This window comes from Coloeus monedula (genome assembly GCF_965178545.1).
Source record: "Coloeus monedula genome assembly, chromosome: 11".
NCBI lineage: Eukaryota > Metazoa > Chordata > Aves > Passeriformes > Corvidae > Coloeus > Coloeus monedula.
Genome location: NC_138791.1, coordinates 20202378 through 20220259, shown reverse-complemented (window position 1 = coordinate 20220259; position 17882 = coordinate 20202378). Strand labels below are relative to the sequence as shown.

At 45.8% G+C, this 17882-nt stretch overlaps 1 protein-coding gene across 1 annotated transcript; it reads right to left on the bottom strand.

Moving 5' to 3' along the window:
* Positions 1-682: 682 nt before the first annotated feature.
* On the bottom strand, positions 683-17882 carry ARL8B (ARF like GTPase 8B). The gene is made up of 7 exons (XM_082288600.1): positions 17615-17882; positions 9066-9146; positions 8420-8493; positions 7907-8000; positions 7248-7315; positions 6947-7017; positions 683-5513 (listed from the first exon to the last, which is right to left on the bottom strand). The coding sequence occupies exons 1-7, from the start codon at positions 17735-17737 to the stop codon at positions 5464-5466; spliced, it is 561 nt and encodes a 186-aa protein (XP_082144726.1). The 5' UTR covers positions 17738-17882; the 3' UTR covers positions 683-5463.

Genomic DNA, 17882 nt, shown 5'->3' with positions numbered 1-17882 from the left:
TCTTTGTTTTCCAATTATTTTAACAAACAGTAGAATGAATAAATCCAAACCAGAACAAGTATCACAACTCACTGGTCCATCCACATTTCTGTACACTGACGTTGGACAAAGTCCTCTAGCTTGGTCAATCTTTCAATTCCCTTTCTCAGTCTGCAGAATTCATGGATCTTTTAAATGTTATTCAAACTAAGAAGGGGATTCATTATTTACTCTAAATAATGAGGAAAATTCCTCCTTGTTGCAAAGGCTGAAGTATCCAGACCCCAAGTTAACACAATTACACAAAAGCACCGTAGCAGTTTACTTACTCTTGAGACCTGTGAGAACCAAGTTCAGCTTTAAACTTCACACACCACAACATTTTCTTGCTCTACTGATGTATTTGCTGTTTGTTGAACGATATGGTTTAGGAACTTCAACCCAATGGGCCTTTTCAGAGAGAAACACAAATGAGACCAACCAATGCTTCCAGTACCAGAGCAAAAATAATCAGAAATGGGAATTTCACAGCCTGACCTCTCAAAGTTGCCCCCACTGAGCACAAGGTTTCCAGTCACTCTCCAGATGAAGTTACGTAGTTAAAGCTACCCAAATGCTTCCCACAATTAGGTAATGAAGGTTCTTAGATATTTCTAACAATAATAAAAGCAGTTGTCCTACTACAGATGAATATGCAAAAAAATGGTTTTCAACAACACTTTATTGAAGCACTTCAAAATTATCACAATGATAGATGTTGCCTTTAACAGAATAAAACCTGTCATGTCGTAATTAAAAGGCACTAATCCTGGCACAAAGCTCTACTTACTCACCTTCCACTGGGAGGGAAATAAAAACATCAAGTATTTCACTTCTCCTTTTAAAAAGTATGTGCAAAGCCCCTCTGAGTGCCATTCTGTGTTTGCCACTGGAGTGACACATAAGAGAAAACCCCTCTGCTTCACCAAGACACTTTAACATCCAGCATCTGCAGCCCTAAAGCAGCAGAGCACTCTCTGAAGGGCTGTGGTCTGGTGAGACAAGCTGTTCTGCACTCACTTTTTGGGAACTAAAGCCCTGAAGCTCAGGCACTCATACATCACTTCTCCTTTAACACGATTCACTGTCCGTGTCAGCTTAGAAACACAGCTTGAATATCCTGCTTTCCACCCCTTTTTGGAATCCACACTGTCAGGGTCAGTGCAGGAGCAAGGCAGGGGAGCAGTGCTGGGCATGCTGGGGGAGCACAGTTCCTGCACAAAGCAAACCAGGACGTGCCATTGCACAGCCATGGCAATGACAAATGAAACCTCAGGGAAGTTAAAAGCTTCATAATCCTGCTAAGCCATATCTCAGGTTATTACAGATCCCTGCACAACATTCCTAGATTCAAGAGAGAGACTGTTCAAGGCATTTTCTTTGGCCTTTTCTTTTACCAGAAGGTGAAGATTATGCAGTTTGATATGTCAGCACCCAAAATCCTTCCAACCTGCTTCCATCAAGATGCAAAGAGAAAACATAAATCATTGAGAAACTGGATTATTGTTCCATGAATCATGGAACAGCTCCACATTTGTGCATCTTTCCTGTTGTCAAGTGGTGGGACAGGCCTGCTCTGTGCAGCTGCCCAGCCCCTCAGCTGTCCCTGGGTGATGAGAACTCCCCTGCTCTGCAATTGCACTTTAGGAACCACCATCCACACTGAAGCTGGGAGGACGTGGACACTCCAAGGAAAACTGTCCCACAGCCAGAGCTGTGGGGGCAAGCACAGACATTCCTCATCTCATCACTGATGCTCCAGGACCACTCACACTGAACAGAGCCACCACCAAGGACTGAGAGCTGATTTCAAGCCCCAGGACAGCACCCAACGCCCACACCCCACGAGGTCACAAAGGTAGGACTTGCTGTCTAACTTCCATGTATTCACCATCATGAGTTCTCTCTGGCTCAGTATCTGCCTTTTCACAAGAGCTGCTTTTCTTAATATGCCAACAGTCAAGACCTGTATCAGAGGAGTTTCAGGACTATGGCTATTGATGTCAAGTGCAGTAATTTATGTAACTAAAATGCATCCTCGAAAGCAACTTTAAGAGAATTGGAAATTTAATCAGCCTCTTTTTACTGTCTATGCTCACTACAGAGCCTGAGACAAGTAATCACGGTAAGATTACATTTCTAGAACACAGCTACAGCATCCAAGTTCAGCAAACACCACTGCTAATGCCTGTCCTGGGCTCCACACCTTTCTTAGGACAGAAAATATTTAACCTTGGACATAATGTGCCAGATGAGTATTGTTTTCAGTCCAAGGCTGAAAGGTGTTGAGGAGGAAACACTTCCTACACTTCCTTTGTTTCAGAGAGGTATCTGGCAAGTTCCTCAAGCCCAGAAACAGAACAAGTGCAACCCCGTGCACTGGAATCAAACAGCCACTCTGAGGTCTCCTTTCTGCTACAGGAGTAACCAAGGGCATCTGGAAGAGCAGTACCAGAAGAGCTGTGAAACCCAGCTGGGGGCATTTGGGGGAGCATTGCAAATGTACTTTTTAGAGCACACACACCTTAGGGGGCCCTGTGGTCTCTCCCTGCTGTTTACACACAGAAACAGAAACTGTTACTGAAATACCACATCAAGCAAAGAGCTGTGGGCCAGTTCATACCACAGCCGCTTTGTGATTGGTACTGGTATCACACCAAACAGACTAACAAGGCTTAGTGCACTAACACTGTTCTCAGATTTGTGTCCAGAGGCATCTTACTTTGACTGTGAACTGCAGGGAGCTGGTTTTACATGCAGGAAACTCCCAAAGAAATAGGCACATGATCTTTAACAGTTCACTAGTCCTTCCCACCAGCTGAGTTACCCGTGAAGGATGCTCAAAGACCTGCACTCAGGGCTAAAAACTAACCTGATACAGCTCAGCAAGTTTGAAAGCTTACATGGAGACAAGCCTGAAACAAGACATCCAATTTGTTACCATTAATTGGAAGATGCTGACAGACAGTCCTATGAAATAATCAGTGTCCTAAGAAAAATTAATACAACAAAAACCTTTGGGAAGAACAGTCAGTGAAACTTCAGATTAAATTCACAGCAAAGATGTTGTTCAAGACCTCAGTCAACAAAAGCCTCACTTCCCACGGAGATAAGAATCCTCCTGCTTTAATTTGCACTGAAGGATCAGGCACTGCAAGATCTGACACTTGTGCTAGAAAAACAAAGGTTTTACTCCAGGCTCAACACGAGAACCAAGCTTGCAGTCACATGCATTTCTCTCCTGAAAACAGAGCTGCAGAAGGCTACCCCTACTTCAGACCATTCACTAACCATTGCTTTTCACACACATAAAAAAGCCCTGAAATCTGCTCAAACTGACTATCTGAGCTTGCTCAGGTAAGGTGAGCAAGCCCCAGGCCTCAAATGTAGCTGTGTGAGCATTTCACTGAACAGCTGAACCACAGAATGTAAATCAGCTCAGGTTTTTACCAATCTTTCTTCCCCCACTGTAATCTTTGGCAGAGCAGACAGACATCCCATCGTGTTTTTCCATGAGTTCAGCCACATCAATTCAAGTCAGGCAGTTAAGTGTCAATACAACCCTCAAAACATAAGTTTATTGAGTAAAGCTGAAGAGCAGGAAACCAACATATGCATCCACCTAAATAAAAAAATTCACGTATTTACAAAGTTCAGTAATTGTATAAGTTGTTCACATGCAGAGAGTAATGCACAGGTTAACAATTGGTAGTGTTTGGATGCCATAAACGCTGAAAGCAGTGAAGTAGATAAACACCAAACACATCAAGTTTAGCTATAGGCCAGTTAACTAAACAGTGACCTGGTCCCCCACAAAGATTCACACATTCTAGTTTAGTTTCCTTATTATAGGCACAAGCAAGTTTGCTAAATAAAAGTAACTGTAGCAGTTCTGGCGAACTCAGGACTACAGTAGCAAGTTAATACACCCTCTCCTCTACAGCACCAGAGTATGGATAAATTGAAATCATGCTTCAGAGAACTGAAAGGGGACAAAAAGTTAAAATGCAGCTTCAGACCGAAGGCAGGCAGCGTGTAGTGTCTGTGCAACAGTGCCAGAGCTGGGACACGACAGTAAGGCCATGGCAGTCTGCGTTAACACTGGCGTCTCAGAACTGAGAGGGACTGACGGTGTTCCCAACCCGAGGCTCCCACGGGATGCAAACCACACAGAGGTGAGGAATCACACACAGTGTGAGGCAACACAAGCAGCTGCACCATGGATCTGCACACACGAGTAGCTACACTGACACTGCTGGATGAACAAACCAGTCTTAACAAGGCTGTCCCTTTAAATATGCTGAAGTCATTGAGAAAGTAAAGCTACAGAAACATTACAATCTTGAGTTTATACACACTTCCCTAAGCTGCAGGAGCTAGTCAAGAGACAGGATCAATTCATTGGCTCTCTTGTGCTTTGACACAGCAGAACATTTCATTGCATCTGACAGGCTTTGCACATGGTTACATCAAGAAAGCAGGCGGGTCTAGAGTTGTCACAATTGCCCAGGTATTCCATAGCACCAGGTGAAACTGTGCCCAGCCATTCCAGGAGCAGGAGAGAGACACTGACAATTACACACAGATTGTGCTAAAGGTCAACAACTGCCTCGATACAAGAGCATCAGTAATTTGGGTGTCATGCAGCTGCTCAGAATGCATGTTCTGGTTTCAGAGAGAGACCACGAGTATCTGGAGATAGAAAAATGTATTTGAACAAAGCCTGATGATCCTAGCAATTTGTTTTCATGCTGGAATACTCCAATTTTTGAAAGTTTGACAGAACAGTCCATTCCCATCCCCCACATAAATGTTAAACAGAAGCAACAGAATGATTTTAAACACATGACTTTCCTAATTCATCAAGAGAGTTTTCTTTTTCAAGTGACAGGATCTCAGCTGTAGATTAGTGATGCTGATCTATGCCTTGTGCTCCCCTCTGCAAACAGTTTCCATTTCTCTGCTTACATACACACATCACATGCATTTGTGAGATCAATCAGTATCCCACAACTCACGCTTAAATGTTTTCTAACTACTGTATGTGGCATCTTACAGAATCTTAATGCTGTCAAGCATCAGCATCTTCAAGCCACTAAACACTAGAAATAAAACACTTGCTGAAAATCATATAAAAACCTGGCCCTGAAAAACCAGAACAGAGTGTACCATCATAGTTAACATGGTAGAGATATTCTTTTAAAAAGCCCCCCCCACAACCCTCCCACCACAGATGGTTGTAAAATAAATATTTGTGCTGACTTTATCATGACAACTCTAGTTGTTTTGTGACAGAATAGGAATACAAGTCTTCAGCAGTGCACATGAGAAATGAACTGTGAAAAGGCAGATTCTTGATACAGGATTTTTGGGTAGTATCTCATTATGGAGGGAAGTGGACAATTGAGATTATGGCCAACTGGTACTGGAGATTCCAGGAAGACTTCAGCTTCTTCTAGATTTTGAATGCTGAATAAGCCACTGAAGCGTGATATCTACAGGGAGAGAGAAGAGAAGTTCCATTTCAAGTGTCTGTATTGGTGTAAGTGGCAAATCTTTGGTATTCCAGTGTCCTCAAACACAGGACAGGAATATCCAAGCCCTTCTCTAGAGGATGGCCCAGGGCAGATGAACAGAATGATTTCTTAGGACGCTTGCTGTCTGTGCTTTGATCCTGTAACTGCCCAGCATCCTGGAAGTGACAACTACAGGCACTGCCCCACACATCCTGGCTCCTCAGTTCTGTCCATCTCTAGGAAAAAGACATCCCTTCATCTGGCACTTCACTGTGGCTCCAATAATTAGCTTTAGATCAGCATTGCTCTATTCAGCCAGTCTGCAGCTCCTCACCTGATGAGAGCAAAGCCAGTTTAGCCCTTTGCTACACAGCATCAAGCTCCTCCCTGCCTGGAAGGGGCTCTCCTAAGGAAGGGAAAGGCCCTGGCTCCCCTCCCATCAGCTCCTTCCCCAGAGCCTCAGTGATGCTCAGCTGTGCTGGGAGCCTCCCCACAGAAGGGAGTCTCTGCTTCTATCCATCATGTCTGAACCTCCAACTGATGCTAAGGTGACAGGGGCTTCTTGGAAGCCACAGCTGTTCCACAGACTGTTTAGTTTTCCTAGAAAGAAGCTGAATCCTTAATATAAAGCCATCCTGGTATCCTCTAGAACTTCTCCTGGGAGCATCACCCTGAAGTTTCCTCATCAGTAAACTCCTGTTACCCTGGCAATGCACCAGTGTTAATCCCACAGCAGCCATGGAAGGCATCAGGAGAAGGATGGAAAGTGTCGTTAAATTCTGTTCTCACTCGGCTGAGATGACTCCGTTTACTTATAAAGCTTATGGCAAATACCAGATATTACACAGGACATGGTTTCTGCCTTTGAACTCCACAAGTTCTAAAGCATTTGATTCTGTGCCAGAAAAAGGCACTGTTTGGCTGCAGGGAACAGGGACTGGCAGATGCCACAACACAAACTGCTTTGATAAGACAGCAAGGGAAGGTGATTATTTCAAGGGAATGACTTGAGGAAAAACTTGCTGTAAGTACTTGTTATCCTCACCAAGTGAGGCAGAGGTGAGAGCACCTGACAGAAGTATAAAATCACTTAGGCCAAGCTAATAGACTAGACAGCTATTTCCTGCAAACTAACTGAAGAAAGGAGCAGGCTTCACAGGGACTGACATGTTTTGGTAACTACAACCCCTAACACCATTCTAACTAACACACCTAACTACAACTAACACCAGTCAGGCATCCTCACTGCCATCAGGAGTTATGCAGAATTTAACCAGTGCACTCACACATTGGTCTTTGATTTGTTCCTGGTTTCCTGAAGACAGGAAGCTTGTGTTTAAGAAGTGACAATCCCTCCCAATCCATCCTCTGATAGCAGTTCATAATTCTCAGCATTTTGGGTTAATAGTTACCTATATTATCTTTCTCTTTGCAAGAAATAGAGTAGCAGCAGATTTCTCTGTCCTGAATAGCAGCAAGGTTCCTAGGAAAGAGAGAACATTTCAGCACACATTTCACTGACACAAAGACTCTTACTGACAATCTGAACTGTTCCTCTTCCCCTTCCCCACACAACTTGTTCTGTACAATGCTCAGTTACCTCCTGTTGCTGGATTTTCCACTCATGAATGCGAGCTTCCTGATCTAATAACAGCCCTATGTACATGAATTTATTGAGTAAGAGAAATGTTTCTTAGGAAGGGTTAGACTTACATCTTTTCAATTAGCTGTTTCTCATCCAAAGCATTAGGAAGGTCTCTCTTATTTCCAAGGACTAGAACCTGAAATCCAGAGAAGGAAATGGCTGTAGCTTTGCTTAAAAAAACCCCAAACAAACAGACAAAAACCCTAACGAAAACCAGAAAACCAACAAACGTCAAGGGACTCTCATGAGCAGTCTGCATCTGCCTGTCAAATCTAATGGAATGAGATATTCACTGTTAAACCAGATCAAGACCTAGTCCCAGGGAAAGAGGGGGTACAAATAAACTGTTCTGTGCAATGAGCAAGCACGAGAACACATCAGCTGATAAATCTGAGAACATTTGCAGCACACTCATCTGAGATTCCCCAAACTTACTCTTCTGTACTACACTGTGGTTAACCTTTAGTCAAGAGCACAAACTCATACTGTGGAATCCTCCAAACTACCGTTTCAGTTGTATTTATTATGTTTTGTGAGCACTGAATGAAGTACAATCACTGAAGGTCAACAGTTCCATTTTAGGCACTGGGGGCAGGTATTGTTCGTGCTTATACTGACCAGTAATGTTGGGCCTTACAATTAAAGAGTTCAAGGCAGACTTCAGAGTTGCTCAAGTGATGCACATTCCTCAGAGATATTTAATGCTGTTTGAGGTGACATTACTTACAGGGATTCCTTGTAACTGGGGCTTATCTAGAAGATTGTGCAGCTCATTTCGAGAGGCTTCTATTTTGTCACGATCTGCAGCATCTACCATGTAGCTTTAAAGAGAATTTCAGGTTAGGTCAGTGACACTGAGCTCCTGCAGAAACATTACTCTTTCCTTTACACTGCCAGGTTTGAGAACATTCAACAAGGCTTTAAACAAAGCTAGGACTTCTGAGCAAAGAGTTTGGTTCTTTTAAAAAAAATTCTCCAAGAACAGAGTAGAAGGAAGATGCTTTGAGTCAGACAGCACTGCCACCCAGTTCAGACAGGGAAGAGTTAGTATTCCAGATCAGACACTGATAAGAAATAACCCATCCTGAGCCCTGAACTTAGGGGTGAAAAAGGTCAATGTGGTTGCAGTACAGGTTCAGAATCACAAGGAGAACTACAAAGTCAGGCATGCAGTGTTAGGAAGGCTCCCAGAGAAGAGGAGCACATGTGAAGGAAGCAGAGCTGAAGGAAGGACACTTACACAATAGCATTAACTCCTCTGCAATATCGCTCCCACATGCTTCGGAATCGGGGCTGCCCTCCTATATCCCAAATCTTAAGGCAAGGGGAGAAAGACAATTTAGCCATGCACTGTGTTTAAACATGTCAGGCAAAGATAAGACAAGAAATCACAACAGTTTTTCCTTTCTCCTTAAGCAGCTGCTGGACCTCTCCCACGTTACAACAGGAATAATCCCTTGCACAGCTGCTCAGAGCTTGGGGCCCAAGAGCAGGAGATGCAAACTGGACTCCTGTGTATGAAGGTTACACACTGAGGTACACAAGAATATAAAATGTATTCACTTAAAGGTTTGCTTTTGATGTAAACCTTCCCTTAAGCAAACTGATGAGCAGGAAAGCAGCATCTCTGGGCCTGAAACACTCAGATCTAAGCCAGACAGCATTATCACAACAGTGCTTTAACTAGTCCTTGAACCTGGGAATCACACACAGATTCTCATTTCAGAAACTCCATAAATAAACGTAAATGTCTTCTTAAACTACTCCACAGATTTAGCTGAGCCTCTTCAGTTTTCTATATTTGTCCCAAGGCTGGAACCAAAACAGAGCAAACACATAAATTTTAAACTAGAAGCTACAGAAAACAGTCAACAATGGCAACATACCTTTATTGTAACATTACCCTTTGTAACTTTCCTCATGTTGAAGCCCACAGTAGGTATCATATCTTCACTGAATTGACCTGACTGGAAAAAAAAAAAAAAAGAGAAAGTTAAATTTAGTGCTTATCTGACACAGCTGGTTTACATAGTAAAATATCATAAGCTTTTTCTAACCATTTGCCTTCCAACTGAAGGTTTTATAGCCAAGAAGTCATGGATGTTAAATCCATGTGTACTGGAGCTTGTGTGAAGTCAGACAACTCATTTTGTACAGTCACTGAAATAATTTTTCAAGCCTCCAGGCAGCCAGGGGAGCAAAGTTACCTGGGAAAGTGCTTTGCACAGCTTAACAGATGGATGGCCAGGGCAAGGGTAGGAAAAGAGCCATTCACCTACTTCTGCTGGAGCCAAGGTCTACACGTCAGGATCTCCCAGTTACCTGGGAGCTAGAAATATCCAGAAGGGCTCCCTGTGATGCAAGGTGCTCTTTGGCCAGCATTTGCAGTAATAAATCACTCTTGTGGAGGAAGCCTCCAACCCACAGGTATGGGGTGACTCCCTGAGGAGTGTTAAAGGCTGGAAAGTGGAAGGACCTGATAGGTCAGCTTCCTGCCAGGCTGCAGCATCCAACGTGTTCAGCAGTGGCAAATTCAACTCCAGAGTATCTGAGCCCGTTTCCAGCAGACATTCAGCATCACTCCAAGCTGGGACAGAACTGCTGCAAACAGCAGTGCACTGGAGAGGTTCTCCAGTGGCAGATGTTTTACTGCCTGTAACACTTCAGTCTGCAGCAGCTTGAGAGCCAAGTTTTCAACACTACCACAGATTTCTCCCTTGGCTGTTTGGCAGAACCGTGGCCATTATGAAGCTCACTACATCCATTATGTGTAATAGAACCAGCCAGTCAAGCGCATTTGGAAAAATTAGGGTTGATCCCAAAGCATTCAGTTGTTTAATTAGGGTTTGGTATCACAGCAGGAAAGTCTGCATCTCTCCCCTGACACTGCCCAGAGAAGTTCCCTGGGGTTCAAAGCCCTTTGGGATCTCGGAAGCAGACACCACCCCAGAGTTAGGGCCTGACTGCCCACAAGCTGGAAGGAGCAACTAAGCCTGACCAGGTGGCCACAAAGGCCAACAGCTCCTGGCTTGTATCAGAAACAGTGTGGCCAGCAGGACCAGGGCTTCATGAGGAGCTTGGGTCACACCCTGCAGGACTGCTTGAGAAGCCACTCCACCCCTTCTAACTTAGCAAGGTGGGTGCCCACTGCAAATGCCAGTCCAGTAGCAGTCCATTCCTGCCCGAAATGCCAGTGCCTGAGCTGCCCATCACAGCCAGAGTGATCAGCACAGCTCAGAGCTGATGGTCAGCTGTGCTGCCATGGCTGAGGCAGCTCAGTTCAGCTCCTCAAACCAGTCTTGCCTCTGAAGGGTCACTTACCACACTGCTCAAGCACCACAGCATTCCTGCCTCCACAGTCACACCCCACACCCACAGCTCCTATCCCAGCGTCTCCCAAACACTCCCTGAGCCTCCATCTCTGTGCTGCTGAGTGTTACCCCAGATGGTGCCAACTATTCCCACTCAGATCCTTCCAGATCCTTCTCTCGAGAGCTGTTCTTATCAATAGGAACACACATTCCAAGAACCTCCTGGACTCATCACCTCCCTGCTGGGTTTATTTCCAGAAGACATGTGGGAAGTTGAGGACCCCTACGAGAACAAGGCCTAGCCACGGTGAGACTTCTCCCAGCTGCCTAAGGAGGATTTTGGTGTCTCTTCATACTGGACTAGAAGAGACTCCCACCAGGGTATCTGCCTCCCCCTGATTTTTGGCCTCCCCCTGATTCTTACCCATAAACAACCTTATTGTGACCCTCATCAAGCTCTAGACTGTTCAAACAGTCCCCTGCCCATCCATCCCTGTGAAGAGTTTACAGCCCTCCCTTGCAGCACTCACTGTGCCAGTCATCCCACTAATTGCAGTGTGTTCAGTACCAATTTCATGTTCTCCCACTGCTCTTTTAGGATACGGATTCCTGCAGATTGGAGCAGCACTTCATTTGCCACATCTTTAATGTAACGTTGAAATTACTGTGACCCACCACAGGGAAACTTTTACAGAATCTTCAGGAAAGCTGCTGCATCTTCCTCCTTCCCAAGTGCTCTCTACCCACACTGCACATCCCCAAACCTGTTTTGACTTGCTGAAAACCTCAAAGCCTTAAAACTGCAGTGGTTCAGTTGAGTTTCAGCTGCCTGTTCTCTGCTTTGCAGAGGGACAATCCAAAGCTGACATGAACATATTGGTCAGCTCAGGTCTTCACTAGAGAGACCTTCCCCTGATGTGAGTGTGGGTGTTCCTCTGCTCACAGGCAGTGGGCCCAAAGAAAGCTACTGGCACTCGAGTACCTTCTCTTTTAAGACAGGTCAAAAATTGGTTAAAACAATTGTAAAGGATTTTAGCAGCAGACAGTGTTCTCCCTTGATGGATTCTGCTACCACATTCAACTGTCTTGGCCCAGAAACAGTTCTCTAAACTCAGAATTTAGAGGGCTTTTGTTTACTACCTCCTCAGAGGAAAAAAAGCCAGGAATTCAGCTTCAACTTAGAGTATTCATATGCAAAAGCTACTCAAAGAGCAGAACAAAAGGAATATACTTTTACTAGCAGGCACTTCTCTTCGAACCAGTCTTCCCTGCCAGAGCAGAGTACTCGGTGCTGTCACTGTGTGCTCACAATAAGATGCTTTCTCCTCCTAAAACACCAGCTTTAAAACAAGTTTGATATGCACAGCAATATTTTCAATTCCCGATGGGAAAGCCTTTGGCTGTTGTCACACACAGCAGCATTGCTCAAACACTCATCAAGGACAGCAGGAGTAGCTGCTGACAAACCCAGCAATGCCTTGTTTTCAGCACTGGTGCCCATCCCACCAGGCAGACCCTGAACTCCCTGCAAGGCTCCTGGAAGGGCAGAAGCTGTCCCAGCAGGGATTCTAAAGGAAGCCTCAGCCCCGAGGTCACACAGACCACACAGCACCAGCACAAGCCGAAGGTCACCAAAGTTAACTCCAGCCCGTGTGGGAGATAAGGGACAGGGAGACTAAACAGAGACAATTTCAGAGGCCACATGCACAAAGAATGCACAGGATTGATCCTTAAGCTTCCTGTTTTAAGAGATGCTTCCTTCTGGATACTCAGAGCTCCTGGAGAACCCAAATACGTGATTTTAGTGCAGCATGAACACATTTACCTGGATGAGTATTTATGTTGGATAAGGATTATTCAGCGCAGCAAAACTGCTTCCAGACTGAAGGGACTTTATCCCATGAATGAGTTTGGGTTCAGCTCACCTTGTATCAGTACCAGCACTAACTCACAGACTGCAGCATTTCTGAACAAGCCAGCTACAGGTACAGTTCATTTCCCAGAGCAAAACTTAGGACAAGTGTTTAACTCGCCATCACCTGACATTCCAGAAGCGCACAAAGTGAGTTTAGTCTCTTTTATAATTTAATTCATATTACAACAAGCTCATTAAACCTATCATTTCCAGCTTCTTGAGTCAAAGAAACCTAAACCAAACAAAACCACATTCTGCTTCTCCATAACCATAAGCTACAGCCAGAAACTCAAATTGCAGGGAGTTACAGAATGATAGAGTGGTTTCAACTGGGAGGAACCTCAAAGACCATCCAGTGTCACACCCTGCCATAGGCAGGGGCACCTTCCACTGCACCCGGTGGCTCCAAGCCCCATCCAGCCTGGCCGTGTACAACTCTCACCAGACTGTCAGCACCAAGCCCCCTAAGCAGCTTGTGACTCCACAGCCTGCACAAGGACATTCTTTTTATCATCAGAAAAGGTCAGGGCAGCCTTTAGTTTGCATGTCATAAAGCTGACATGATTCACTACTGTTATAGGACCAATTTCTTCATACAGACTTTGTTACTACACAGCAAAGGCTGTTTTATCTTTAATCATAATACTTTTCATCCAGCTAGATGAGATTACAAACAAGCTTAACCAACTAGAAAACAACACCACTGGAGTATGGAATCCAGCCAGGACACTCCCAATCCACCTGGATCAGAGTATTACATTAAACCCTGCTGTTCATCCCTAAAATTTTCGTTCTTTTCGCACTAAGAAAAAATGCTGCATGTCTCCAAAATTTCTTCTTAAAAAATTATTTAAAAAGCAGTGCAATTTTAGCATTATATCAAGCTACCCCTACACTAAGCCTCCTCTGCAACACTCAAAGCCTCAACCAAGCAGTGCATCATAAATGGACATATCAACTTTCTATAGTCCAGCTTCCTTCTTTAGGAAATACTTCAGTGTTCCAGCTACTTGTGATCATGATCAGAAGCCTGAACTCCAGTTTAGAAGCTTCAATCCCAGAAAGGCTTCCCAACAGCACTTCCAGGAATGATTGCTGCAGAAATCAAAACAGTGGTATATGACAAGAAAAGGCATTTTTATTTCTCCAACCCTGACTTTAACTGAATATTTAAAAGGACATGGACTGCTTAGCAAATATCTACCATAAAAAAGGCATATGTCTGTCTAGAAGTCAGTCATGTAAGAGCTCAGGACATTTCAGGGTTTTGATAGTCAAGAAAGTGTCTTTATCCAGGTGTTAGCACTTAAAGCTCTGCCACTGCTTACAAAGTGCTCTACAGGAACTCACGACCAAGATGGAAAAAGTAGATTCTGATTTCAGTCACCTGTTTCAGCCCAGCTGGGGTACAGCAAGCAGGACCTCAAAGAAAGGGTCTGAGACACCTCCCAGGAGCTTTATTAGCTAATGAAGTGATGCAATGCATTTCAAGAGACTCCTGCCATTAAGAAACACTTGGAATTTTATCACCCTTCTCCCTTAGCTATGGTGTGTATGAAGTGACAACACATGGGATTTATGGCCTACCTGGGTGGTTCAAAAGGCACTAAAACAGCAGGGAAGCTCTTTAGAGCAGTATTTTTCTGCACTTCTCTGGTGTGGCTTCTTCAAGTCAAAGTCACAAGAACAGAAGGAAGTTGCAGCTCCCAACTGGCCAAATGAATCTTTTGTTGAGAGGCTCTTCAGGAATTGCCTCTCTCTAGAAACCACAGTCTCATTCCAACACTTGCCAGATATTCCAAAGTTAAAAAACAAACCACACTAATTCAGGCTCTGACACAAGTCCTAAAAAGGGACCTTATTTACCCTGTCACTACAAACAGGTTGAGTTTAGCTCTTGAACTGTATCAGAGAAGTCCAACTTCCTCCCACTCCTCCAGATCTCTGCTCGCTATCAGGCTAATGAGCTTCAGTGTTCCAGTGCCACACACCTGAATCAAGGATCAACCTACCAGGCGTCAAGCAAAACTTCTAAAGAAACCCCAGGACACGCCACTCTTCCATGAAATACGCTGTTGAGGCTGCACAAGTGCCCCATTCTCCAGCAGCACGAGCTGCCGGGCCGGGAGCAGAGTCAGTTTACTTGAGTCATGTTTCAGTTGCGTCACACGGCCGGAGCAGCCCCCTGGCCTCCCGTGCTCCCCACAGCAGCACGGCCACAGCTCCCAACTCCAACTGCCCGGGAACAGCCACGAGCTGCAAACACCACAAGATCCTGCAGAGTCTGTAAATAATGGGCATTTCCAGGGCTCGGATCAGGAGCCGACAATTCCAGATGCGATCCCAGGATGACATGCAGTTTCTCTGAATAAGAGCCACAGGCCATCACATTAGGGAAATTAGGACCAGGAAGAAATGATATCCTCCCTTGTGAGCAAGTTTACTCACGCACATGGAAAACTTATGCTTAATATCTAATTAGAGACAGTGACTAATGCGAAGCCTTAGAAAAGCAGAAGCTGCATTAGCTGAATCCAGCTCTAATGAGATTTCACTGCTAACGCTGGGTTTTAAACCTTCTAATCAAACTGATCACAGGCGGGTTTGGGTTGGAAGGGACATTCATGACCATCCAGTGCCACCCCCTGCCATGGGCAGGGACATCTTCCACTGTCCCAGGCTGCTCCAAGCCCCCCATCCATCCAGCCTGGCCTTGGACACTGCCAGGGATCTAGCGGCAGCCACAGCTGCTCTGGGCACCCTGTGCCAGGGCCTGCCCTCCCTCACAGGGAAGGATTTATCCCTAATATCTAATCTATAATCTCCCTATCTCTCAGTTCAAAGCCATTCCCTCTTGTCCTGTCTCTCCAGGCCCTTGTTTAGTCTGATTACAAATCAAGTGTTTGTTTACACTGGAGGAATAAACGTGATCCAAACCCGCTACCAACCTAGAAAAGGATTATTCTAGAACTGGACTGTCTGCCACTTGTGGCCTGTCCTCTTCAGCAGCAGTCAGGCCTTGTACCAAGCCTCCTGTGTAATTGGTTGAGTTTTCCCTCTAGTTCCATATGCCTGATTTGATGGGCAGAGATTACATTAGAGATTTATATTGGATTAAACTCACTGTTGTCAAGACCGGCAACAGCCCTTTGTTAGACAGCACACAAACTTCTAAGCCACAGCAAGATCCTGGTGTGCACTCCAGCTTTAAGAGCTATCCTGTAGGACATCTTGCTGTGTCATTCCTTTCATTTTAGTCTTGAGGAATCTCAACAGCCTCATCCACCCAAACCATTAACTGGCCTGCAGAGAGCAGTTGTTCTTTTCCTGCTCTCATTCCCAAATGCAGACTCTGAACTAAAGTCTGTCAAGGAAGCAAATAAGAAGTCAGCTCTGCATGCCATGGACTGCACTACTTCTCTAAAAAGTGACCTTGCACTGGTAACTGAAGCTTATGCTATTATTTTTTTAAAACCAATAATAAAAACCTGAGCAAACCTCCTCCCTCTGTTTTTGGGGTTTTTTTTTTGTGTAAAGACTCACCAGATTTCCTAATTTAAAACTTCAGAAATGTGACTTGATGCTTCCAAACTAAACCAGCTAAGGAGGCTGTGTCAGCATGCACAACAACTTCCTCCTGCCCCTGGGTTTTGCAAGGCTCTTTGAATGGCACTCGCTCAGATAAATGCCTGGGTGTGATCCTAACATGTGGTTGAAACCTTGCAAGATTCAACCCCCGCAGAGGAGGCTGGAAACAGACTCCAGCTTTACTTAGGAAAACTTCTCCCACTTGAGACAAGTTAGATGGACTAAACTGATGTGCAGCTACTACAGCTCTGAACCACTGCACATATCTGCAGTCGGTTCCACAGGTAACTCCCCAAACACGTGCTGCTGGTACTACATAGAGGCAAAGCAGTTCTTTGACAAGTGCCATCACCAGGAGGAGTCCAGAGGATGAAAAGCCTGCAGAGAACCCCCAGCTGCAGAAACACTCCAAGCAGTATCAGCTCAGCAGCCACAAATCAAGGTTGTTCAACAATGTCAGAGCTCCATGTCTACAAATTCAAGCTCAGAGGTATTGGCAGAGTGTGAAAGGAAAGGCTTCTGGCATTCCTGGGTTACTCCAGCAACTGCCAGCTAACCACTAGTCAGAGAAGAGTTACCTTTTATGAAGTAACCCATTTCCCATGATTATCAGGAAGCCCGCTGAGTGCTCACACCTGAGCTACACAAGGGCTTAGTTATGTTTTACCAGGGTGTTTGTCAGTGTGCAAGGATGATGTATAAATGCAAGAGAATGAAAGTCCTTTTCCCAGGCAGTAACTCATTCAACTGACACTTAAATAAATACCTTCTTAGAAATACTCTGTAGTGTTAAGGACACAGCCTCAAAAACCAAAAGACAAGCTGAAGGTGTGCTCACTCTACAGCTTGAAACATCAGCTTTCTCATTCTAGGCACACTGCACTCAGGTCACTCATGCTCCCTGAAAAACCAAAAGGTGCCCTGGTTGCCCATTTCAGGAGCTCCCACAGTCCAGCTTTTCCATCACATACATCAGCTGAGCAGGACACTGATGAAGCTGAACATGCCATTTAGGCAAAGCCACTCTTTATCTCGTTCAACAATGGAAAAGCTTCGTGTAGGAGTATTCCCACACCCTTCCTTCACCTGCTCCAGGCACATCACCAGATCAGCAGGCCCGAGTGCAGCAGTTTGCTGCCGATGGGCTTGTGAGTTGCACTTCTCAGGTAAGTTGTACCTTAAGAGAAAGGAGATTATTTGATATGGGTCTCAGCAAGAGATAAGCAAATATCTGAGAGGAGAGCCGAGAGTGGGTGCTGACACTTAAATCACTTAGGACTACGGAAAAACAGTCAAAGGGAGGCGGCAGCTGAAGACACACAATGTTATCTCCACGTCTGCTAACACAAGCCCCGCCACACCGACACCCTGACTGAAAGGCGCCTTCAGAGCCCGCTGTGGGGCCGTGCCCTGCTGTGGGATCAGTGTCCCCGCGGGTCCCATGAGCACACGAACGTTGATGGAGGCACGGCAGCCAGCAGGGCTCAGCCATCGCACCCAGCGAGGGCTCACACGCCGCTGCCCGCGCCCCGGCCCGGGGCCCCGCTCCATCCCCGCTCCATCCCCGCGGCACCGGGCCGGGCTCAGGCCGCTGCCGGCCCCCGCCCGCCGCCCCGCTCACCGCGATGACGTTGACGAAGGTGGTCTTGCCCGAGTACTGCAGCCCCACCAGGGTCAGCTCCATCTCCTCCTTCCAGAAGAGCGAGCGGAACCAGTCGAGCAGCCGGGACAGCAGCGCCAGCATCGTGGCGGCGGGCGGGCGGGCGGGCCGGGGGCGCTGCGGGCCGGGCCGGGGGCGCTGCGGGTTGGGCCGGGCGATGGCTCCGGCGGGCCGGGACGCTGCGGACCGGGCTGTGCCGGGCCGGGCCGGGCTGGGCTGTGCCGGGCCG

Excerpts from the sequence above, each read along its gene's own strand:
- ARL8B (XM_082288600.1), bottom strand. The coding sequence starts at position 17,737 with ATGCTGGCGCTGCTGTCCCGGCTGCTCGACTGGTTCCGCTCGCTCTTC. Across the intron at positions 8,494-9,065 it reads AGGGTAATGTTACAATAAAG|ATTTGGGATATAGGAGGGCA; the intron begins GTATGTTGCCAT and ends CCTTGCCTTAAG. Across the intron at positions 8,001-8,419 it reads AGAGGAGTTAATGCTATTGT|CTACATGGTAGATGCTGCAG; the intron begins GTAAGTGTCCTT and ends TTCTCTTTAAAG.